This window comes from Eublepharis macularius, chromosome 17 (genome assembly GCF_028583425.1).
Source record: "Eublepharis macularius isolate TG4126 chromosome 17, MPM_Emac_v1.0, whole genome shotgun sequence".
NCBI classification, from domain to species: Eukaryota; Metazoa; Chordata; class Lepidosauria; order Squamata; family Eublepharidae; genus Eublepharis; species Eublepharis macularius.
The window spans coordinates 18,904,196-18,929,418 of NC_072806.1; the positions used below are offsets into that span (position 1 = coordinate 18,904,196).

The 25,223-nt window shown below is 48.1% G+C and overlaps 2 protein-coding genes across 2 annotated transcripts; both read right to left on the reverse strand.

The window, feature by feature from the left end:
* Nucleotides 1–523: 523 nt before the first annotated feature.
* MKS1 (MKS transition zone complex subunit 1) lies at nucleotides 524–14,682 on the reverse strand. The gene is made up of 18 exons (XM_055001403.1): nucleotides 14,575–14,682; nucleotides 12,944–13,062; nucleotides 12,083–12,141; nucleotides 10,941–11,096; nucleotides 10,351–10,448; nucleotides 10,116–10,244; nucleotides 9,424–9,528; nucleotides 9,134–9,242; nucleotides 8,703–8,759; nucleotides 8,056–8,098; nucleotides 7,348–7,410; nucleotides 6,551–6,621; nucleotides 5,771–5,840; nucleotides 5,266–5,373; nucleotides 3,793–3,926; nucleotides 3,542–3,624; nucleotides 2,755–2,852; nucleotides 524–1,817 (listed from the first exon to the last, which is right to left on the reverse strand). Exons 1-18 carry the CDS (start codon nucleotides 14,652–14,654, stop codon nucleotides 1,714–1,716), a joined length of 1,686 nt encoding a protein of 561 aa, XP_054857378.1. The 5' UTR covers nucleotides 14,655–14,682; the 3' UTR covers nucleotides 524–1,713.
* Nucleotides 14,683–17,346: 2,664 nt separating this feature from the next.
* Nucleotides 17,347–24,680, reverse strand: BCL7B (BAF chromatin remodeling complex subunit BCL7B). The gene is made up of 6 exons (XM_055001506.1): nucleotides 24,475–24,680; nucleotides 22,691–22,766; nucleotides 22,139–22,235; nucleotides 20,553–20,723; nucleotides 19,676–19,755; nucleotides 17,347–18,360 (listed from the first exon to the last, which is right to left on the reverse strand). The coding sequence occupies exons 1-6, from the start codon at nucleotides 24,630–24,632 to the stop codon at nucleotides 18,268–18,270; spliced, it is 675 nt and encodes a 224-aa protein (XP_054857481.1). The 5' UTR covers nucleotides 24,633–24,680; the 3' UTR covers nucleotides 17,347–18,267.
* Between the last annotated feature and the right edge of the window lie 543 nt (nucleotides 24,681–25,223).

The window sequence follows — 25,223 nt, forward strand, 5'->3', positions numbered from 1 at the left end:
AGCGGTGCCAGCAGCAATGTGCCCAAGAGACAAAGGCATGGAGCCCTTGGCCAACGGAACAGCAACACTTAGAATGCTCTGTGACATCACTGGGAAGTGGAAGATACCCTGATCAAGTCATAGTACTAAGTCATCCGCTTGAACACAGGGTGCCATCCCAAGGGGGTGCATGATGTTTACAGAACAAAAAAAAAATAGCCAGCTCTTCTCAGAATACCCCCTGAGAGCAAGCTGCAGAGGCCACACGAGCTAGCTGCAGGCAACAGAAGCCCAGATGGCACCAGATCTCAGAAACTAGACCTATTGGAGTAGCGGCTTTGTCTAGCACTGTTTTCCGGCCTGTGCTGAAATCCTGTGTCCAGTCTAAGCTGGTGTGGAGCATCCATACAAATGGAAGAAGATTCAGAGAAGACCAAGAAAGACGATGCCATTTATAAGAAATTGGATTTTTTTTTAATGAACACAACTTTCTGGATTGTGTACAAAAAATAAAAATTTTTTTTTAAAAAAAAGTCATGCCACTTGGCATGGCCAAAGGGGCTCTGCTTACAGAAAGGAACGGGTGTGCTAGGAGAAGTCTGGGCATGGTGATTTCTTGCTGCTTAATTTATTATTTGACTACGAACAAACTCTTCCATAGATCCACTGCGGACCTTCAAGACCAACTAGGTTTCCAGGGTATGAGTTTCCAAGAGAGAGTTCCTTCTGTGTGACAAAGGGAGCTCTGACTCTCAAAGCCTCATACCCTGGGGATCTAGTTGGTCTTGTAAGGTGCTACTGGACCCAAATCTTGCTTGGCTACCCATCTGAAACTGTCTTCATTAGAAAGTGTTATCATTTTAAAGTACTCCTCGCCTTGTGCTGTAAACTCAGGAACTTCACAATAATAATACACAAAACATAAAACATAACCCCTCTTCTCCAAACACTAAACTCAGTTCCTTTGTTTGGCAATAAGCTTAAAGGCGACCCCAAGTAAGAACATTCTGATTCTGCCTCCAAAAGCAGCTCAAACCTGGCAGAGCACACCTCAGTCCCAGTCAGCTGGACGTTGGCTTTGATGCCTAGATGGCCAGCGAGAAAGAGAGGAAACCTAACAAAAAGAACTCAGATCTGAAGCCCAGCAGCAGCAACAAAAGTGCTCTGGAACAGGGGAACAAGGAAGCTTGTTTGTTAGGTGCAGGAAGGGCCAGGGCCTTCACGGCAGCTGTTAATTTGGTTTGCAAAATGCTGCTGCTGGCAAGCTGGAAGACATCTTCCTGTCGATTGCTGATGCCAAGATACGATTCTAGGAGATTTCTGGAGGCTCATTCATAGCACGTAGCCGTACCCAGGTACTCAACTGGCTTTTTACTCTTTGGTTTTGGAGAGGTTCAGTCAAAGATTCAGAGCTGTGATGGCTTATATCAAATACTGTGAACAGGAGAACGACTTGTATCCATTAGGGTTGGGGGAACGGGGCTGAAGAATGAATTCTTGCTGGTACTTGCCAGGTCAGGACCTGGATGTTGGAATACATTCTGTGTTCAAGCTCCCCACACAAGCATCAACAAGGAAGGAGCGTGCAGTGCGTCCAGCTGACAGTGCCCCCTCCAGACAGGGAGGCCTGTTGCAACCTGGACTCAAGATCAGTTCAGCGACGAGAACTCTTGCAGATAAGGAGGAAGAGCATCTCACAAGCTTCTCCTCCCAGACCGAGGACCTGCAAAGGGGTCAGGACAGGTGGGAGTCACGGCCAGCAGTGGAAGTGCTGATCAAATCCTGGGGAAGGCTCTCTCGGGCTTCCTGCATCCGCCGCCGAGCCCGCTGAAAGGCCTCTGCAATCGAGCAGATTGGAGGAAGGGGGGTTAAGGAAAGGATTCAGCCTGGGTAGATTTAGGGTGTGGGAGAACACCCCAATCCTATGCTACGTAGGAAACAACCTCCACTTAGGACTGTATGTGTTTTGTGCTTGACAACTCAAGTCCTATGCTAAGAAAAAATTCAAATTGTGTGATGTGAATAAATAATCTGAATATATTTGCATACATTTCCAAATGGTTTCAGCGTCTGTTATCTGAGGGGGGGGGGAGAACAAGGAGCGCCAAAGCGATCCCTTTGTCCTCTGAAAATCTTGCTCAGCTTCTCCTGCTCTCTCTCCCCGCTGCCCTTCCTCACCAGGAGGGAGATTCAGCAGAGCCCAAAGGCCTCTCTGGAGCTCCTTTCTACACACACAAAGGAACAGAACTTTCTAAAAAATAAATGTGCATAAATTTTTTCCCCTAAGCAGCATATACAGTTTTCTTCAAATGGTTTGCACAACTTAGGGCTTTAAAATATGTAACTGCTTTTATTAGGGGAAGGGCAGTAGCTTAGCTGGAGAGCGCGTTCCATGCAAAAGGTCATGGACTGAATCCCAGTTAAAAGGGATCATGAGTGGCTATGTGCTCCCAACATTAAAAAAAAAAGCCATACTTAGGAGGGAAGGCATAAACATTGCATAGTAGTTTCCATAACTATCCACTCGTTTTATCCAGCCCTTGTTCCAAAGAGCTCAGGAGGCGTATGTTGTTCTCTTCTCTCCATTTGGACCTCACAACAACCCTGAGAGGTAGGTTTGGCTGAGATAGATGACACAGCTGAGCTTAATGGCTCAGTAGGGTTTTGAACCCCAATTTCCACATTCTTAGTCCAATACTAAGTATTGGTTGTTCGGAGGTAGAGAAAATGGAAGCTGTTTTTAGTGCAAAGCACCACTGGAAGAAAAAGTCTCACCTAGGACGTTGTAGACAGAGCCCTGCTGGCTGAAGCCACCCAGCCGGTCCAGGACACTCTGCATACGCTTTTTCATAGAGCTGGACTCCAGGAAAGCCCTATGGTGAGAGAAGTCTCAGATAAGAGTTCAGAACCGGAACCTCCACACTTTCCATATCAGCTACAAAGCTGGAGACAAATTCACAGAGAGGAGGAGACTAGCCATGAAACAAAGACTCCATGTGCACAGGTAGTGTACCAGAGGCTGAAGACAAATACAGCCTCATGCCTTGCTTGTGGGAATCCCTTTGGAGCATTTGTTAGGGACACAAATGCTGGACCAGAGGAATCTTTGGTCTGATTTGGCACAACCCTGAGTGCCAACCACAGGCTGCAATTTACGGATTGCTCCCCCTGACTTGAGGTAGCCCACCTTGCATCAACCTGAGCTCATGCTTTTTCTAAAGTAGCTCTCGAATGAGGCTCCCTGAAGAGATGAGAAGGCACCATCTTTAGAAGTTTTTAAGAAGGTGCTGTAAAGCCATTAGATTTGTTAGGGCTTAGGGTGGGCTGCAGGCATCTTCTTGGGGAGGAGTTTATTGTACTTAGCGTGTTTTAAGACTTGAAATTGGAAGATACTTTGAGCCACAAGAGGAACGTGGGGTATAAGTATCTTGAAAGTCTAGAAAATATGGCCAACATTCTGGCATTCTTTTCTAAATCTCCTTAAACATGCAACCAGAGTGAAAGTGGACTCTGCTCTCATGCCACCTTAGAGCAATCTCCTCTAGTTGAGGCCGGCACTTACTTAGACTGTTGCAGGCAGTTCAGCCTGAACGTGACACTGCCCGTCGTCTCCGTGCGGAATCCAAACCGGCTCAGGCGGTCACCCTACCGGATGAGCATCAAGTCATTATAGCAATCCTCAGTACCTTTCCTCTCACCCCTGCCTGCCCGAGTTTTTCTTTTTCCAGCTGTGCAGTGGCACAGCTTCCTGACACATACAGGGGCGAGGAGAAAAAGAGACCCTCCCATCAAGCAGCAGCTGCATAGACTCACCTTGAAGGTGCTGGGTACCCTGGCGTAAGTCAAGTCTTCAAGTTCCGGTGATCCCCCAATGAAAAACCTTTGCAGTTCTGAGAAGGTACCGGGCTCCATGGGACGCCAAGTGGAAACAGTTAATGTATGAGCCCCTAAGCCACAGACATAGAAGGGACCATCAGGCCCAGCTACCTGACTAACAGGCCACAGCAGATGCTACTCAGCACCAATAAACCTAGCCACCCAAACATCTGCTGCCTGCAAGGGCATAGAAAAATGACTGTGGAACAAACTCATGCAGTGCAGATGAGCCACATGTTGTGAATACAAAAAGGCCAAAGCTGCTCAGGTTGTCAACCCCAACTAGATCTGGGGGAAATGCTTGGCCCCAATCCTACTATATAAAAGGCCAGCTGTATTGGCAACAACACACTTTTTACCCTCGTGCAGGTGCACTCGCAGGCCCCTCCATGGGGATAAAACGTGAATTGTAGGCAACACGGCTTGCCTTGGTGGCCCCGAGGAGGCCACCGCAGTGGCTGGAAGGCCCGACGCGGTGGTGGGAAGGCCTGGCGCAGTGATGAGGCCCAGGAAAGCCCAGTGTGGTAGCACAGCCCTCCGGAGGTTGTTTTCTAGAGCTCGTTGTTTACATAATGGGCTTGGTTGCTAGTTTGGTCATATTTGTTGCCCTTCCGCCAAGGAGCTCAGAGGATAACAACACAATATTCTCTAGTTTTTGCCTCTCAAGTATCCTAGGAGGTAAATCAGGCAGGGTGATATGGATTTCCCACAGCCCAGGCTCAACATGCTCGCTGCCAGGCACAGGAGTTGCCACCTCTGCTTTTAAAAAGCTTTTTACTAGCCCTGTTCCTGGGTACAACTTTTTCCTGTTCCTTCATGCAGGGAAAAGTATCCTGGCTAAGCTTCCACCTGATAGGAGCAGAACCAGCAAAAGAAGAGGTGGTGACATTTTCTACGACGGAGTTATCCCAAGAGACTTTTCTGGATGCAATTCTGCTAGTGTCAACCCCTGTTCTTGGTTGTGGGATTCTTCTGCACCCCACAGAGCTGTTTGGAACACTGAGAACCAACGTGGCATACAAAGTGTCAGACTGGACTGGAGAAGCTTGTGTTCAAACGGCAGCTCAGCCAGGAAGCAAACAGGATGACTTGGGGCCAGTTATACTCACTCCCATGATCTGCTGCATGGGGCAGTTATGAGGAGCAAGGAAGAGAACCATGTACACAGCCCTGAGCTCCTTGCAGGAGGGACGGGATAAATAAGAATGAATAAGTGGATGGAAAAAGCCTCCCCAATCATTCCAGAAAGGGAACTGTAACTTTATCCAACTTTACCTTGAACCCAAGAGTTTTTTTGATCCCAAATATGCTGCAGTATATAAAGTGGAGGCAATCCAAGTTGGGTGAGCCCCCTCCTTTGCCAAAACCAGGTTGTGGAATGTGCCACAGAGGCACAGCTCAGCTTTTTACCTGGCGTTGCTGGCAGCATCACAAACCCGTAGCCTTCAACGCGATACCTCTGCCAGAAATCCAAGGAGAGGACCTCAAAATAGAGCACGGGCCACTGAGGGAGAGAACCTGTGGGAGAGGGGGAGGAGGCAGGGAGTTACAGGGAAATCAGGGCTTATCATCACCCAGGACAACCCTTGTCTTAGCCCTCCACCACACCAGGCTGAAGATTTTTGGTGCTGGAGGTAAAAAAAACCAAACTGCAGCCCCCCGTCAACCTCCAAATTCTCCTGCGTAAGCCTCATGGGACTAAATGAGAGCTGTACATGGCCACCTCCCATTCATTCAATGGCCCTGTGCAGAAAGTCCCCAAGGATTAGACCTTGTGCGTCAGAGCCATCCATCTCCCACGCTGATGCCCAAAATATGCTGTCCAACTCAGCAGCCACATCCTCTATGGCAATCCATCCTCTTTTGTGCATGCTTCAGAATGCAACACACAAGGAGCTTGTCTTTGATGACTCACCTTCCAACTCATCCTCTTGGGTAAAGAACACCTCCAGAGTGAAAGGGAAGGAGAAAAAGGCCACCCTGTCCTGACAGCGAAAGAGACAAAGTCAGCTCCTGAGAAGGGCAGAAGGAAGCAGAGTGATTCCCTGTCTGGTATGGTGGTGATGAGGACCTCCAACATTGCACCCTTACTTTTTAATGTACTCTACTTATCAAACGTTGTATTTTTGTACATGTACATTTTTCATAAAGCCTTCAATTCTTTTGCAGTTTTTACACATGCTTTTACCGTTCTGATAGGGTTTAGGGTTCATTGCTATCAGGGTGTTTTGTTTTAAAGTATGGCAGGTTATCATAATTGGTTTTTTTTAATATGACGTATAAAAAACAAAAAGGAGAGATAAGGATATAAAGTCTATACCACAGAACATGCAAGTATTAAATGTAATACAATATATAAAAAGATGAGCCCAAGGGAAGAAAAGAACATCTAAACGAGGGAGAACAAAGAGGGCCCCAACACCAGCTTGACACAATTCCTGGAAAGTGCAGACATTGGCCTGTTCTGAATAAATTAATGTCACATTGTCATTTTTCTGAGCTGTGTATTGGTATAAGACAGCATGTCCCCAAATTCTAGAGAAGAAATAACTGCTCTTCCCTCTCTGAGCCCATGTACCAATGAAGGTCTGCTTCACGGCGGCCTCCTAGCACTGAATGCCAGCATTAGGTTTCCATGGGAAATGCAGGTGGAAGACAGGAAGCCCAGAAAAGATGCTGCCTGCCCCTCTCTCACCTTGCCAAGAATCTTGGTGGCACAGGTCTGTGTCACTCCAGAGAGCGGCTGAGATGGGGGACAAGACCAGTCTGCAAGAGAGGAGAAGAGTTAGTCTGTAGAGAAAGGAACAAGCAGCAGGAGCTGACGCTGGCCTGGAATGAATGGGGAGGAAAGCTAGGCTGGAATGAACGGAGAGGACTCATATACACCCCTGGCACTCACTGCACTCTGAGTGCTTGGCAGCACTGGGTGGGGGAGGCACTAAACTGGAGCCAATAAAGGCAGCCGACTCCTGCTGAACTAACAGTTGTTTCACCTGACAGAGGGGTGGAGTAGCTCCACCTTTACCAGTAAAAAGAAAATGGCATATTACCCTCACACACACCCCGACCACAGCCCCGTACTTGTGGAAGTATGCCACAGCCTAATATTGATTATATCAAACAAATTCCTGGTGGGGGGCTCGGACTAACTTTGCTCACAGGCAGCCTCCACCCTGATACTGGATCTCAGAGGGCATGTGCCACCAGGTAAGCAGAGTGGAAAGGGGACTGCCTCCAAGCACCGAGTCCAGAAACAGGTAGAAGGAAGCATTCTTGCAAGTCACCAGAGTCAAGAGCTGCAAAGCCCAGCTGTATGGGGACAAAGTAGCTGCAATTCACTGCTGCCATTTGAAAGGAAGCTTCAACAGCAACACACAAACATGCCCCAAATTACCGCAAAGGTCTGCTAAGCATTTGCTGGAGAACATCTCTTTGTGTACATCATGCCACTTCCACCCAGCTTCCCCGTAAGTTCACTTTTCATTTACTCACGGCTGGGGAGCTCCAGGAAAAAATGGATGTAGAGATTGTCGTACTCATAGCCCTGGGCTGAAACTGACAGAGAGAGGCGGCAATAGACCACAACCGAACTGCAGAGACCTAGCTCATAACCAAAGGCCACCCCACCCACTTCCATCGGGTCAGAAAAGCACTGGGCACGCTCAGCTGCTGAACAGCAAATATACATGCTCCTCTCCAGGGAAAGAAGCATGGAATCACTATAGTTTGTGGGCAGTGGCTAATTTTTTCTCAATCACGGGACTGTGATCTTCACTTGCACACACCCAAACAGTTGCAAGGAGCTACAAAGCATGTAAGACCAGACTAGAAGAGGAAAGTCGAATTAAGAGAGTATCCCCAGAAGAGCTACTAGGGATAGACGATGGAATGGGGGACCCCATCCTCTAAGCTCCTACACCTGCTCTAGCCAGAGCATCCTTCATTTCTGGGCTTGAGCATCCTCCACTTTTGGTCCAACCATCAGGAGCAGCCCGCCAATAGACTTTTAGTGAAATCCTACGCAGAGTTACTCCAGTCTAAGCCTATTAACGTTAATGGGCTTAGACTGGAGTAATTCTGCTTAGGATTTCACTGTTTGCCCAGTTTGGAAAGCACCTTAACTTTTCTGGGATTTCTCTAAGAGTGGGGGGAGAAGAAGCAAGGAAAGCACCAGGGCAGATGCTTCAAAGCGCCTCTTACCAATTTCACCATTAACGAAGAGTCGCAGTGACCCAGGGAGAGTCTGCAAGAGGGGAGGGAGAAGAGTGAGCAGAAAGATGTCAGACAGACAGGAAAACCTCTTCTTAAGACATGTCCCTGATACTACTCATGTACAAAATGTAGACTTCAGATACTGTCAGAACTCTCCCATAAACAGACACACACATTCTCTGCTTCTGACCTGGACAAAAGACTCATCCATGGGTCATGGATGTCACAAATTGCTAATCATTAATTTTAGTTGTGTAATGTATTTTAAGGTTTAAACTTTTGTTGTAATTCACCGTGTTCTTGCTGACTGAGGCACCTCTGGCATCCCAATAGAAAACTGCACAGCACACTTTCACCCTTCTTGCCTAGTACTGTTCACAGCAAAGAATCACCTCTTTGAACAAATTGCAAGTATTCCATTGATTGGTACAACACATATAGGAGTTCATACTTAAGATGGCTTTCCACAGTGGCACGGTTAAATGCACAGCACCCAATTCAGCTGGCTGATGTGACATTCCCACTGGGAACTGAACCAACTTTTGGGCCTGGTGGCACAAGCAGGCAATGCCAGCTCTGCCTTAATCCAAAGAACAGCTACCCTCTACCTGTACCTCCAAACAAGAGTTACTTACCATCTCAAAGTCGGTGCCAACAAGTCCATGGAGGTACTCCTTGTGCCGACTGTACAACTAAAGAAAAAGGTGCAAAATTTGAAGAGTAGCTCCAGCAAGCATCCACAGTTACAGAAATCAAAACACCTCAGGTATCCCCACCACACTTTCCCTCCAGGGCAGCTATAAGAGCAGCCAGGAAGCTGCAGAGCAAAATGTTTATTTTGGGACACTCTCTTCCTGGCTGGATTTTAGGCAGGTCATAGGGTTGATCATCAGATTTGGGGTGAGAAAGAAGCACCGTCTGTTGCTCCATCTTTGGTAAAGCCTCGATGTGCCTCTGACCACCGGCACGGTGGTCTTCTCCTCCACGATGTCTGGGCTGCAGTGGCAGCCTGCCTGCACCGAGAACTCCATCTATGCATTCACAATCAACAAAAGGCAGCCCTTACGTCTTTGAAGAGGCGCTGCTCCCGCTCCTCCTCATCCTGCTGCACCACGGCTGAGGCGTTCTCCAGAGTGTACTTCCACAGCTCCCGCTTCTCCCCTTCCAGCTCAATCCTTCACAGCCCCAAACACCAAACGTGAGACTCTGAGAACATGACAAGGCAAAGGGCCTGGGAGTAGCCTCGCTCTCCCCTTTGAGGGAAGGCAGCAAGCAGGCCCTTCAGCACCTGTGAGCTGCCTCCCCCACCCATCCCAAAGACCAATTGTTATGGGATTCAGGTCTTGCACTACTCACCGGTAAGGCCCTTTTGTGCCTGTGAAATCCGGCTTGACTGTGATAACTCCATTGCTATCCACTCTGATGGTACAAAGGACGTGCTCACAGTCCCCACAGCCAAGTCTGGAGAAATATCAATAGGAAAATGGGCCAGGTCACTCAGAGCAAAGTGTGGCAGCACAGGGCACTCTACGGAGCGGGACTCAGAGCAATCCTATCTATGGAACTTGGGACCCAAAGTCAGGACTTTTTGTTGGCAGAGGCAGATGCCTCAGCCAGTGTAGGCTATCTAGGAGGCAGGAGAAGTCTGTTCATCTTTTTATTCAAGGCAGATCTCTCAGGTTCTCACTGGCTGGAAATCCTTCTGGATTAGATCAGCTCCACTCCTGGTCACCTGCAGCCATCAGGACAGGACAGCTCTCTTCCACTCACCTGCCTCTGGCTTCCCTCCTCCTTTGACAGGTACTTGTGCAATGGACAAATCCCCCACATGTAGGACTGGGCTTATTTCTATACAACCACAGGAGCTAACAAATGCCGGAAAAGGAGGCCAGATGATTCCACTGGTTTGGCTCAGCTACTTGCTTCTGACCCACAATGAGGGGAGCGATTGACTTTGACCAACCTCCAAACATGTGGGTGAAAGAGAGGTACATGTGCATATAGGAAAAAGAGAAGCACCGCACATGTTACTCCAAGCACCAACTTACTTGTCTTCGGGTCCCAGGTCTGCCATTATGTACATGGTCTGCACAGGGGTGTTGATAACATGGTTGTTTTTGATGAACTCCTCTGAAGGCTTCCAGGTGACAATGCGGGACTTGAAGACGCTGCTTTCCCTGCAGGAGAGAATGGCTCACAATTAATAAATAAATAGTTGCCTCATGGTGGATCCAAAATCAGGACCCAAAAGCTGACGAAAGCATTCTTGGCGATTCCACTCACACTGGCTTGCGCTCCTGCCTTCTCCTTCTCACATTGGCCATCCTCTCTGCCAAGTATGAAGGTGCTTCCTGGACAGACGTGGTGACCCTCTGGCAGTGCTAGAACACAGGGAGGTGGGCCATTAGTTTCCTCCTGCCTCTGTGCAGGAGAGATATAGGGTAAAACAGAGCCCACATTGGCCCTCTGATCTCCACAGCCAGAGTTCCAGCCTCCAGCCATCAAGAAGCTGTTGAGAGGAACACAGGAAATGGTGACGTTACCATGGCCAAAGGGTGGTTTGTCTGCTCCTCTCCCCCTGCCCTATTCCCTTGCATAAGAGTCCCGAGCCTCTTATTAGCATGTTCCCCCAGACAGAGTAAGCCACTGATTTTCCAAAGGCCTTAAACTTCTTGTCTCCATTTGGAAAATGGGAATTGCGGCTCAACTCATGTGCCAGCTATGCAAACTGAAAATGGCAAATTAAGTTTACAGCTTTCAGCCTTAGTGAGAAGTATGTTCTGAATTAGTTTCCTGCTCCACTGCTGCCTGAAGTGGGCAGCTCCTTGCCCTTCTCCCACCCAGCCTCAGCAAAGGGAGTCAGCCCCAGGCACCTCTTCCATGTTGGTGAAGCGGTCGTGGTCTGTGTAGGTGAAGATCCGGTTGTTTTTCCGTCCTCCGGATTTCTCCAGCTTCAGGATGTCCTGGTGGTACTGCCGGTCCAATGGGCTCTGGCAAGCAGACTCATGTTGGTACAGATCCACCTCAAACTGAGCACAGGACAGAACACCCTCGATGTAGCTAAGAATGCTGAGGGCAGAGCTGGAATAACCCTAAGCTTCTGCAAGGGCAAGCTGGCACCTGAGAATTGGATGGTTTTATCTGGCAGAGCCCCAGGGCACACCTGATGGAGAACGTGACCAGAGGAGGTCATGGGGGGAGGGCAGTCCTCTGACCTCCACGGCCCTTTGCCTCATACTCAGAAAGGGCCAGATTGACCAAACATGAATGGTACAGACTGAGCTACAACTACATAGCAGAAAACAACAGCTCAGAGAACAGCAGGTGGTTTGATATCCTCTTACACTTTCTCTTGAAGATTGTGGAACTGCAGATCATCCAAATGGCTGATTACACTAGGGTGGGGAGAACAGGTGCCTACTGTAGTGTGCAGCTCATGATATCTGCTGTGGCAGAGTAGTTAAGCAGTTGAGCTGTGAATCAGCTCTCCGCTGGTTCAAGTCCCTCATCATCTGCAGCTGGCAACAATGGGTGAAGCACACTAGGGAAGCTCCAGTCCAGTATGAAAACACCCGAGTCCCATATTGAAAGGGAAAAGGTAGACAGGGGAGGGAACCCAGGAGCAGCGGAACAGGATCCAAACAAACACCATGTCACAAGCTCATGGGTTACATTCTGCCTTTAATGGAGTAGTACCATGACCCTTGTTGGTCTCTAAGGTGCCACCAGACTCAAATCCTGCTGCTATACTGCAGACCAACATGGCTAACCACCTAAAATATGCTCAGGAATTATGCAGGAACAGTGCTGTGCAGGAGGAGGCCAATGTAGAAGAGTGGCTAGCACGCTGGGCTTGGATGCAGGAGACTGGGTTCAAGTGGTCATTATAACGGGAAAATCATGGGCAAGCTACGCAGCCTGATCCAGCTCATAGGATTATCTTGAGAGTAATTGAAAGAAGATTCCTGAGGTGCTTGTGCATGATTTGGAAGGCACTGCACTGCAGTCAACTCACTTGGCTGAAGAGTTTTTCTTGCCAGCCGATCACAACTTCTTCTTCTGGAGGGTTTCCACCTGAAATACATGCAGAGGACAGACCATTTCCCACAGGTCTATATGCAACAGTCCAGCTAGGCAAACAACCCTCTAGGCCACTGCCCTTCATGAACTGTTGTTTGGAATCATATGAGGAGGAAGAGAGTGAAAAGCCCAAGGGGGAAAGAGTCAAGGAGAATCTCATGCCCCCTGTGGTAACTTCCCATGACTTCCTAATGAGACCCTCTTGTCGACTGGAGCACCCTGGTCCTAGTTTATTTCTGGCCACTAGAGGTTCGTGATGCCCCCGATGCTGGGAAAGACAATCTGTTCCTGATACCAAACCATGATGAGCAGCAGAGGATCCTGTTTATGAATACAGAGAAGGGGCCAGCAACTCATTGCGACAGGGCCCTGAAGGGGTACCATTTCCCTGCACCCACTTGCCAGTTGGAAAATAACAAGGGCATAGATGGGGTGGTTGCTTTAGCAGCCATGGAGAAAGGTTTGGGGGTTTTTTTGCTGGCTGACGTGGATCTTTTTAAAAAAACTGATTTTAGAAAATGAGAGTAGCAATAATTTCTTTGGGCACCTAATTTATATATTTCCTGCATAGGATTATGCCAAGAAGTGCTAAGCCCTTCCAACATCCTCCTATGCTGTAGGATTCAACTGAATGCTGCCCAGCAGCAAGGGCACACTCTCCCCACCGTCTCCCACTGTGCCCCAGCCAATAAGCGTCTGGTTGGTATTTACATTGCTGGTTAACAAACCAGGAGCTGAACCTGACCATCCAAGGTCATCCTTTTTAAAAGCAAACTAAAATAAGCCAAGAACTCACTTGCTGTGTTGTGAGATCCGAGGGTGGCCAAGCCAATGGCTTGCTGGCCTGGCTGGAAGGAGAGCTGTTGCAGCTGCTGCAGCAGCAGGCTGGTGGAAGTCACCCGCTGGAGGCGAACCCTGTAAGGGGGAAATGAAAAAGCACAACTGTAGGAATAACTGGAAAGCAAGGAAGGAGCCGAGTAAGGCTCCTCAAAACTCTCTCTCTCCAAAATCCAGAAATCACGGCTTTAGAAAGGATTTCATGGGTTCCTGATCTGCCAGTTAGGCACAAGAGCTAAGAGTGGAACCCCCAAGTTTAAAACAGCAAGAGCAAGAGATGAACAGTGTAGGTTAGTAACCTTCACAGTGACCTTTCTGTTTGCTTTGTAGAGGCATTTGGTTCATCATTGTCAGAGACAAGAGTGCCCCGCCTGCTTCACAGGAATTCATTTTGATCTAACTTTTTTTTTTTTGCAACTTGTATATGCTCTGATTTATATTATGTTGCTTTTATCTTGCATGTTGTAAACTGCCTCAAGGACTGGAATAATCATTAAATGCAGGATATAAAAACAGTAATAAATACGTTAATGCTTTTTGAGGTATTTTATTTTAAATCGTAATAAAACATTTTAAACATATATCATACATAAGTGATGTATGTTTGCAGCTTGTTTCTACAATAAAAATTGAGTATCTAAATAATATATAAATATTTAAACACTCTAAAAGAAGAGCTCATACTCTGGAAATCTAGTTGGTCTTTAAGGTGCTACTGGACCCGAATTCGTGTAGGAAAGCCAGTAGGTAGGAAAGAAAGAACCTGCTCGCTTCTTGCAAATATGCCAGATAATATATACTTGAATCTTGCTCTTCTACTGCAGACCAATACGGCTAATAATAATAATAATAATAATAAAACAACATTCTATTTATATACCGCCCTTCAGGATGACTTAACACCCCCTCAGAGTGGTTTACAAATTATGTCATTATTATCCCCACAACAAACACCCTATGAGGTGGGTGGGGCCAAGAGAGCTGGGTTTGATTCCCCACTCCTCCACTTGAAGCCAGCTGGGTGACCTTGAGTCAGTCACAGCTCTTCCAGAGCTCTCTCGGCCCCACCCACTCATAGGGTGTTTGTTGTGGGGATAATAATGGTCTGCAGTAGAAGAGCAAGATTCAAGTCCAGTAGCACCTTAAAGACCAACTAGATTTCCAGGGTATGAGCTGTTGAGAGTCAAAGGTCCTTTCTTTGGGAGCTTTGACTTTTGGAAGCTCATACTCTGGAAATCTAGTTGGTCTTTAAGGTGCTACTGGACCCGAATTCGTGTAGGAAAGCCGGTAGGTAGGAAAGAAAGAACCTGCTCGCTTCTTGCCAGATAATATATACAAGATCAATATATGTAATGTAAATACATAACAAAAGATATGCAAGATAATATAATGCTAAGATAATAGGATTCCCCCTTGCTTCTTGAGACCTTTTATTGGAATGGAACCAAACGAATGAAATAGTATTAATAAACTGAGCAAATAAGCAAGCAGGCAGGAACTGGAGGAGGAAAACGAATGGTGGGGAAGAGAGAAGCCGACGTTAGCAGAGAAGCCTGAGAGAACACCGACGGGGCAGGGAAAGTCTCTGACCTGATGCGGAGGTTGCCGATGGGGTCCCGAGAACGGTAGACCACCCCGCCCGTGTCTTCGTTCCAGGCGGCCTCCGCCATCCCGGCCGGGAGGGAAGCCTACAGGCGGCTTCGCATCTCACGTAGGCCGCGTTTCCATGGTTACGAGAGACTGCGCCGGTCTCCTGCCACGTGATTCACAAGCCACGCCCCGTAAGGCGGCCGAGCAGAGAGAGGTTACCATACAGTTAGCATCTTGGTCGGTGCAGCTGGGGAGAGTGTTGCCAACCTCTAGGTGGCGGCTGGAGATCTCCCAGAATTACAACTGACCTCCAGGCGACAGAGATCAGTTCTCTTGGAGCAAACGGCTGCTTTAGAGGGTGGTCTTTGCAGCATTATTCCCAGCTGAGGTCCTTCACCTCCCTAAACCTCCAGGCTGCACCCACAAATCTCCAGGAATTTCTTAACCCAGAGTTGTCAGCCCTAACACCTCTGAACATATGCAGAGCGCTCCTGTCCCCATTGGTAGCTGAAGCGAGGGAAAGGTAAGGCCTGTGAGCTTGGGCAAAGTTCTTTCTCCTGCTCAGCCGGAGCTAGGTTTGGTTAAGTTCCCCCATTAGCAGCCGGAGCGCTGGACGGGGAAAGAGCTCCTGAGCCCGTACTGAGTTTTCCCCCCTGCCCTCTCTGCAGTTAGGCTTTCGAGATCCTCGGGTGGGAGGCAGAACTCGCAGGCTGGCGTAGGGCTTTGTTTTAACTCGTTGCTGCAAAAATGAGACTCTGGAGCCTTCTGCCCAGGGGCTCAAGTTTAAAGTTGCCAACTCCAGGTTGGGAAGTTCCTAGAGATTTGGGAGTGGAGCCTGGGGAGGGACCTCGTTAGGGTATAATGCCATAGAGTCCACCCTTCAAAGCAGCCATTTTCCCCAAGGGAACTCATCTCTGTAGTCTAGAGATCAGTTGTTATTCTGGGAGATCTCCAAGCCTCACCTGAAGGCTGGCAACCGTAGCTTCAATCTAGTGTAGTCAAGTGCTTAGCCTAAAGGCAAGAGCTCTAAAGATCCTAAAGAAGCACAAAGAGGATCTTTGTCTAGGCTAAAATAATTGCCCCAGGGCTTCCATGAATTGGATGATTTCAGTACTAGATTGTTTTATTATGTGACTCTTTACTGTTACTCTTCCTCTTTACTGCTCAGGCCCCTTCAAGGAATATGAGCTAGCTGACCAACAGGAGGAGACAAGTCTAGATGGACCACTGACCAGGCAGTGCCGCTGCTCAGGGCAGAACCTTGCCCCAGGAAGAATCTTTTCGCCCATTACATATTTTTAAAAAAGCTGTCTTCTTGGGGGCCTGAAAAAGCCTGCCTAGTCCAGCCCAGGCCCATCTTAACCATATTTCAGGGAGGTCTCAATCCAAACCCTTAGGCAAATCAAAAGTATCGTCCTCATACTAGGAGCTCAATTTAAGTCAGTGCCCTGCCAGCCCAGAGAAACCCAATCATGTCAGATCTTGGAAGCTAAGCAAGATGTCTTGGGGCTGTAATTGAATGGGAGACTCCAGTGAAGAGTCCAGGAAATGGCAAACCGCCTCTGTTCATCTGCTGTCTTGAAAACCCCAGCAGGGGTTTTCATAAGTTGGCTACAACTGGACGGCACTTTCCACCTCCAGTTTAAGTCAGTAGCCGACATAGGGGCTGAATTTGCCTCCGAAGCTGCCGTAGGAACAAGATAATGGATCCCATCCCACCTTCTTGCCCACACTCCAATAAAAGATTCTGCCTTGCTCGTTCTCTGTACCCAGGAAAATGGATCCTTGTGGCCAGTGCTCAGAATCACAATCTAGCAACTGAACTTAACGCTCCCAGCGAACCGAAGGTACCCCAAATGTGCAATCCTCCCCCCCCCCAATGAGCTTGCTTGTGCTTCTCCTCCATGTCCTTCCCCGATGCTGGTCCAAAGATGAACAATCCAAGACATGTCCTTCCCCCTTTAGTAGCACCTGTTAGTAAAAGTATGCATCACTGCTCTTATACAACAGATATTCAGTTCTAGAAATACGCAGAGCTTTGCAGAGGGCCGTGTCCCTCAAGTCTGAGCTGTCTGCCAGCTTTTCATGCCTAATCTTTTGGAATTAACATACAAGGATTGTCTCCAACTCTGAATGTAGTCTTCACTCACCAGCTGGACTTTTGCTAATTGGGACCTGCAATTAAGAGATTATGCTGGGTTGTTACTATGCATTTGCACTTTATGGATTGTATGTGCAATGAAATTGTATAGCATTTTGTAGCACCGGCACTTTATTATCTTTAGGTACCTGTTTTTAGCAATTGTGTTAAAGATTTTCCATGTGGGAAGTGAAGATTTATACATATCAATAGTTTTTTACTGTGTGATTTGTGTATGAACAAATGTGTAAATAAATGCATTATTGAAGTTGTTAGTTAGGCATGTGTGTGGTTGTTGTTGTAATCCTGGTACTGGGGCTGTCACTGGGGCCAGCAAACGGATATCCTGTTTCTGGGATATCTTCCCCCCACCCTCTTGCCATGCCTGTCCAGAGCCTCTCCCCAGCCCCTGTTCCTACCTTACCTTCACCACCTCCTTCCTGCCTTATGTAAGTTTGCAAACAGCTCCGGACAGGGAGCATCTCATTTCTGAGTTCTTTACAGCACCAGGCATGTTATTAGTATTGAGTCACAGTTGTGAAGGCTCTCACCCTCCCACCCCATCAGCTCTTTGCAGGAGCTCCTCCCCCTGCAGCAGCCGTCCCTCCATAAATGACAGTCGCGACACCCGGTCTATTTCAAATATTTTAATTTTAAAAATATTCTCTTCAGTGCTAAAATATCTCTTTGCTTCCCTGCGCGGCCAGCACTTCTTGCCGCGGCAGGGCCTCAATCACAGACTCGATTCCGCGTGCAGATTGTGACGGAGGGGTCAGGTTTGCAGGGTCCAGAGGGGGCCAAGTGGCTTGGGGGCAATTGCGCTAGCGGGGCTATCCCCCAGAGGAAGGGGGCTGCTTTGAGGCAGGCCCCTACTGGCTCCAGGCATTAGGCACGTGGCTCCCTTATTGCCTGAGGGAGGGGGAATCCACCTGAACAGTGCTGCTTGCAGATCCTAGCAAGGAGAATTCTTTCTTTGCAACCAAGTCTGTGGGTCTTAGACCAGGTACCCAGATGACCCCCCCCCCTTCAAATCGCTGGCTCCCTCCTGTCCTAATGGCTTAAAACTCAACAACTATTGCACGACATCCCAGCTGGGCTTCCCTCAGGTCTGGACCTTCCTCCCAGGGAGAATCTTTTGCTCCCAACAGGAGGAGGGACCTCGAGGTTGTCCAATCAAGTGCTGAAAACTCCTCAGTCCTCCGGGAAACTCCTAAGCCACAATCCCCAGCCCAGAGTCCACAAAGAGGATTGAGAGAGAAAAAATAAAAGAGGCTGCAGCAGCTCATCCCTTAGGTGTGCAAGTGAGGATGGGAAGAGAGGAAAGGGAATGTGGTGAGGCAGGGTGGGAGAGGGGGCAAGACGACTCTCAGCAGAGGTGGGCAAAGGCAAGTTGGCACCAAGAGGGCGCTCGGTCCCAAGGAAAAGCAGGAGGATGACTGTTGGAGAGGCAGTGGGCAGGTATCCCAGTTTTCAAAAGGGTGAACATCTCAGGGGCAAGGGAAGGCAGGCGGACTCTTGGGGAAGGACTGCATTGCAGGGGAGAAGCTGGCTAGCTAGCTCTCGGAGGCTGTATGGCACGCAGAATTCTGGTCAGGACAAAATCTCTTGAGTGGAGGTGCTCCAGAATCATCCTCCCCTCCGGCTGCCTGCAGCAGAGAAAGGAAAAAAGGGCTGGTAAAAGAAGCAGAAGGCAGCCTGGGCCTGATCCTGATCCCTGCGGCAAATTATAACCACAGGCAGCCACATGGCACTGCCAGGAATACAAAGGGGAGGAGCTTTCCATGCTGAGGTCACATCCTTTTTTCCAGCCACAGCGCTATGCAAATGTGGAATTTCATCTTTTGCGCTGAATGCAGACAAAGGCCAGCTCTGTGCTTTGTACAGCCCCTTGTGCACTTAAAAGACAGGTATTGGCAGCACCTGTGTCTCTGCCAATGAACCCACTTGGTCTTTGATCAGTTTTGCTAAATTTGCATATTAGCATTGGTAGAATAGACAAGAGGAGCACAATTTCTCTGCAATGTGATATAATGTAGAGCTTAAGATATAACAGATCCTGCATCACCGTTAGAAGATCACCTTTCAAAACTACTTTTTCCTCATCGGTTGGAAACCTGGAACATTTCTTTCATAACAATACCACAGAAACAAAAGCATCAAGACTGGAAAAATGCAGACACGCTGACTTTACCATCTGTTGCCTGTGGTCCTTTTTTAAACCAGAGGAAAACCACAGTGGTTTAACTTGGAAATGCAAAAGACCCGTGAGCTTTGGACACGACCCAAAAGGAGAAGCTGTCTTTGAGGATTTGTTTCCCCTATTGAACTTGAGAGAGAGGAAGCCACCAGATTGGTCATCCTGAATGAAACTGTGCCACTCAATCTCTGCCCTGCTGATGCATTAGCAAATTTTAATCTGATTAAAACCGCAGTCAGTCTACCTATCAAGTGAGGCTTATGCCCGACTGCAAACACTTCTGCTGAATAACAATACTGCCTCCCCCCGTCAATGCTCCAAGGTGCAGATCTGGAAGAATCCTGCCTTCAAGTGCAGAAGGTATTTCCCCCCGTCCTTCTGATCTACCCAGGCTTCTATTCAATTTGATTCTATCAGCCTTCATTGGTATACAACAAAGAAAACAGAAAAAAGAACAAAATATAATATAAAACAGTTGAGTGACATGAACAGTTATTTCTGAAACTTCTCTTGGCGCAGCTTTATAGCAAGTAAAAACTCTGCTACCTTCTCAGTTATATTGGAAGAGAAATCATTTAAAAGACAGTAAACTTTGTGGGAATCAGAAGAACCCTTCACGTTAGCAAAAATAGAGTTTAAATATTTAAAACAAATATTGGCATTAAAAGAACAATAGAAAAGAACATGTGGAATTGTCTCGATAGAGCTGGTATTACAAAGGCAGTGCCTGGCCCCAAGCTTCTAATCTCTATCTGAACCCTTACCTGACCCTCCACAGGAACTGGCTCTTCTTTTGTGAGGGTTGGGGGCTCATCTGCTACTTCAGAGGGAGGCAGGGCAGGTTCTGGAAGTAACCCGAGAGAAACAGATGTTAGGGACCTGGCAAGAATTCTGCTGAACTCCTAGCAAACAATGTTCCTGGATGGTGTTATTCCCTGCTACCTGGGAGCCTAGAGCAGCCAAACCCCTGCCAATACCTCCTTTTTCCTGAAGCAGTTGACACAGCCCTCTGTTCTGCCATCTCCCTTTGCCTCACTGCCCTTCCTCCCAAAGAATCATGCCGGATAACAACAACACTTATATACTGCTCTTCTAGACAGATTAGTGCCCCACCCAGAGCAGTTAGGGCTTTTTTTCAGCGGGAACGCAGTGGAATGGAGTTCCGGCACCTCTTGAAAATGGTCACATGGCCAGTGGCCCCACCCCCTGATCTCCAGACTGAGGGGAGTTTAGATTGCCCTCTGCGGAGCGGCATGGAGAGCAATCTAAACTCCCCTCTTTCTGGAGATCAGGGGGCGGGACCACCGGCCATGTGACCATTTTCGCCGAGGGTGATTTAAACTTTCAAAAACTCCCCCCCATGCCGTTCCAGCTGACCCAAAGTGACGTCATTATGTGGTCCTGAGTTCCACCACCTCCTTTCCCAGAAAAAAAGCCCTGAGAGTGGTGAACAAGTTAGTGTTATTATTATCCCCGCAATGCAGCTGGGGAGCTGGGGCTTACCCCAGGCCACCAACTGAACTCAGGGCAGTAGTGGGATTCAAACCAGCAGAGTGCTGATTTGCAGCTGAACCATTTAACCATTGTGCTACAGATGAGGTTTGCTGCTGCTGCTGGCATGCTATTGGTGCCCTCTCTCACCTTCCAACGGCTCCTGGCCCAGCGTGGGCGGCTGTGAGTCATCAGCGCGGAAGTCAGAGGTGTGAGTGGGGCTCATTGACTCGCTCTGCTGGGGGCTGGGGCTGGAGGCGGGGCTGCTGTCAGCCTTGAGTTGGTAGGCATCTGACAAGGAGCTCTGATTGCTGTTTTCATCTGGAACATGAAGATCAATCCTATGTTCATCTATGATAAATGTCAAGAGGCCCAGGAGTGGTGGCAGTCACAGCTCTCCCTTCCTCCCTTCTCATCTTCACAACACCCCTGAGAAGTAGGTGAAGCTGAGAGAACACAGCTGGGTCCAGATCACTCAGCTCCATGGCAGAGCAGAGATCTGAACCCGTGGTTCCCCAGTTTTGGGCTCTAACCACCAGTCTTGTTATGTTCTCATTGCCCAACATGTACACAGCTGTCTTATTGTTGTCCTTGCATTATTACACTCCTCTGAGCAAAAACAATACAGTTACTAATATAAAATACAAGGCAATAAACATTAAAACAAAACATTACAGATTGAAATCAAATCTCTATAATGGCTTAAAGAAACCCCATGGGCTAAGAATTTGGCAACAGAGTATGTTATTTCTGGGTTAGTATCTATCAGCAAAAAAGAAACCACATGAGATTCAACAGGCAGCTGATATTTACTCAGGGTAGGTATAATCCAGAGGTCTCTGAGTGGCATCCACTGGTCCCAGATTAAGATGATCAAGACTTGGGCCCCGTAGCACCTTAAAGATCAACTAGATTTCCAGGGGATGAACTTTCAAGAGTCAAAGATCTATGGACTCTATTACTCGAAATATGTTATTGCTGTTATCTCTGGTTAAGGAGGGCATATATTGCAAGGAACAAAGCCTCTTTCACATTACTTTTAATTCTCGGGGGGGGGGGCTACTTTTTTCTAGCTTTAGTTTCATCCTGCTTCTTTAATATAGAAATAATAATATGACTTTACCTTACAGGGTTGTTGTAATTTTGACTGTGTGTATTGAATTTGACAAAAAAATAAATAACTGGACAAAGCTTTGCTTCCTAGAGTGGCCTGCAACTCTGGACAATTTGGGGTTTGTTACATCTCAGGATCATCAACTGCCCTTGGACTGAATACACAAAGCTCCCTTATTATTGATTCAGACTGTCAGTCCATCTAGTCCCCAGAAGCCTCCTCTGCCTGACAACGGCTTTGCAGCATCCACAACCTGAGATTGCTTTAACTGGTGATGCTGAAGAATGAACCTGGAGAGCTCTTTTGCCAGGTCAGTCCATCCATCCATCTAGCCCAGCAATCTCTCCCCTAACTGGCAGCAGCTCTCCAAATTCTCCATTAGGAGACTTTTCCCAGCCCAAAGAGTCCTTTCCCACCTGTGATCTTTTTGCAACCAGAGATACCAGGGACTGAAATGGAGACCTCTGTATGCAAAGACCATCGCTGAGACCCATGCTTTCCTCTATGCTTCTCCTAGAGAAAGCCTAGCTCTGGCCGCTGAAGGTCATTCTGGGGCCGCCCGCCCCCCACCCCCATCACCACTACTTGGTCAGCATGCAGGCAAGGCTCAGGGACTACTCACCCTGGAACTCCAAGAGGAGTGATGAATTGGCCGCAGCTTCAGCTGGAAAGCCATTGGGCTCCCGGACAGCAGCGCTACTGGATTTGGACTTTTCTTTCTGGGAGGGAGAGAAGAGAGGAAGGGCAGACAATGTTGCTTCAGGCATATCACCTGGAGGAATCCAACCTCTTTACAGCAAGGAGGACTGGGCCTTGGGGGCTGCCAGAGCAATAAAAGAGCATTTTGCCCGTCTTTGGGGTGGCGTTCAAGTTTCTTGGAGAAACAAAGATTGACAACAATCCTAGAAACTGCCACCAAGTTTGCCACTTAGAATTCTGCTTTGGGCTACTAGTGGGTGGCTATTCAACCACATGCATAAAAAACAAAAGTGGATGCTGAAGTTTCTTTCACTTTTGGCCAGGTAGGCAAGCTCTCCTGCTTTTCATCAAATGTGCTCCCATCCCAGAGGGAGGAAGGGTGGGCCAATCCTATCCCTTGCTGTGCTCAGCCCCGCTGAAGGCCTGCCGGAGGTCCCTCCTCCCAGCAGAGTCTGTTCCTTTAGCAGCCTCTCACCTCCTTGCTGTCGGCCACAGGCACCCACTTGAATATCCGAAGGGATGTGTCTCCGACGGTCACCCACTTCTTCTCCCTGGCTCAGGGAACAAAAGAGATTAGATACAACCATGCAAGTACAATAAGCACAAGTACTGAATGGGTTTCAAAAGGATAGTGGAAACCATCCCGCTCTGTTCCCACCGCCTCCGCATCTGATATTCAGAAATATACTGTGTCAGGACACGGAGGTTCCTTAAAGTCAGATTTAGATGAATCCTCATGAATTCCTATGAATTTTACATATCATTTCACAGGTAAACAGATGTCACAAATGGCCCTATTCAGAAAATAGTGTGTGTGGAGGGGGAAGTCTCCCAGGATACCTTGTTGCTGATCTAACAGTCGTCATTCTTTGGCAAATGAACTACAAAGGGAAACTCCAGAATGGCACTGTTGACTCAAGAAGTCTGACACCATTTTCAGAAAGCTTCATACAGACTTGGGATTCTTCAGTCAACAGGACAGTTTCAGGTGAGGAGCCATCCTAGTCTGCAGTGGCAGAACAAAAATGGAGACCAGTAGTGTCTTAAAGGCCAACGAACGTTTCCAGGGTATAAGCGTTCATTAGTCAAAGTTCACTCCATCAGATACCAATTGGAGGGATACCTGACAAAGAGAGTTTTAACTCACAAAAGCTTATCCTGGAAAATTGTATTGGTCTTCAAGGTTTTGGTGGTGGAAAGGTTTTGGTGCCATCAAGTCAGAGGTGACTTATGGCGACCTCCGATTGTTTTCATGGCAAGAGACTAAGAGAGGTGACTCGCCATTGCCTACCTCTGCAACTCTGGTCTTCGTTGGAGGTCTCCCATCCAGTTACTAACCAAGGCCAACCCTGCTTAGCTTCTGAGATCTGCTAAGATCAGGCTCACCTGGGCTGTCTTTTAATGTATTGCTGGGCTTGAATTTTGTTGTCACCAGGTCACTCAGAAAATCTAGACTGCCACCATCATGAATGACATCTACATTTTTCCTTGGTCACACCTCCCCGCCCCCCACATTACTTCTAACCTAGTACCTCCTTCATTTCATGGCCTCTTAGCCTTGCTGTTTTTCTTTTCTTAGACTCATGCATATGTTTGCTGAGTAAGGATTATTATACAGATTGGACAAAGTGGGCTTTAACCCACACATCTTTATGCTAGAGTAAAAACTTGAAAGTCCTTAAACTGCCACGAGATCCATCCAATGTAAAATAAAGATGTGGTGGCAAAGATGACACTGGACTACCTACAGAAATGTTATTAAAAGACCCAAATTACATGAGATGCCACACGTAGATTCTCTGACCAATTTATTTGAACTTTTACAGGATTTTCTTCAAATTCATCAGCCCGGAAGTAAAATTATAATGAAATGAATGGAACCCACCAAATCAAATTATGGGAAGTTTCACGCGCCTCTCTATTTGCATAGGGTGACATATGCAAATGAGGCACGGGTCTTTTCTCTCTTCCCAACCAGGAACAAACTTGGTCAAGGGCCGACCCATCAGTCTCCATGGCAACCCGAGCTCCACGCCAATCCACACCATAGGACCTGTCCTCGCCCCTGAACCTACCAATCGGCTCACGCGCAGCAACCCCACCTCTTCAGCGACTGGACATTAATGAATAAGCCCGCCCTCTATGGCACAGAACCGCAGCAGATTGGCTGTTCTGCTATCACCAAGGTCGCGTTTAGTTGGGATTGGCTCACAGGCCTTTAGGCCCTCCCTCCCGCGGCCCCTCTCTCCATCCTCTCACCATTTTCGAACGCGCTCGATTGCCGCCATCACTTTTTTGATGTCATCCTTGGCCCGGCTGCGGGTCTCGGCCCGCACCGAGCGGCCCGACATGGCGCCAGTGGCCCCGGCAGCCCCTGTTCCCGCAGCAGCCGCCGCCGCTTCCTGCCCGCCGCGCATGCGCGTCCCTCCCTACCGCGTACGTAACGCGTCAGCGCACCCGTCCGCCGCCGGGAAAGCGAGTGTCCTCGGTACGCACGCGCAAACCGCCTTTACGCTTTTGCTCCGCGTTGGGGAGGAGGCACGAAGGCGGAGGCTGCCTTGTACCACGTGATCAATGAAAGTCGCATTGGGTTGTAGCGTTGCCAACCTCCAGGTGGGGCCTGAAAATCTCCTGGAATTACAACTGATCTCCAAGCCGTAGAGATCAGTCACCCTGGAGAAAATGGGTGCTTTGGAGGGTAGACTTTATGGTCTATCTCGTCTCCAGGAATTTCCCAACCTAGAATTGGCAACCCTATATACAATATAGGTAAAAATGTAAGCAAGTGTACTAGTTAGAATGGTATTATGATAGTGTATTATTTTTCAGCCCATCTGTCTGTTGTCAAGCCACTTTGCATGTAACATCACAGTAGTTTCCACAACAGGCCTGTGAAGTAGGCCAATGCTATCATCCATTCATTGTGGATGTGGGAATGTGACCATTGCTGAGTGATGCTTAGTTTCAGGTGGGTAGCTGTATTGGCCTTTTTTTTGCCTAAGGCTGAG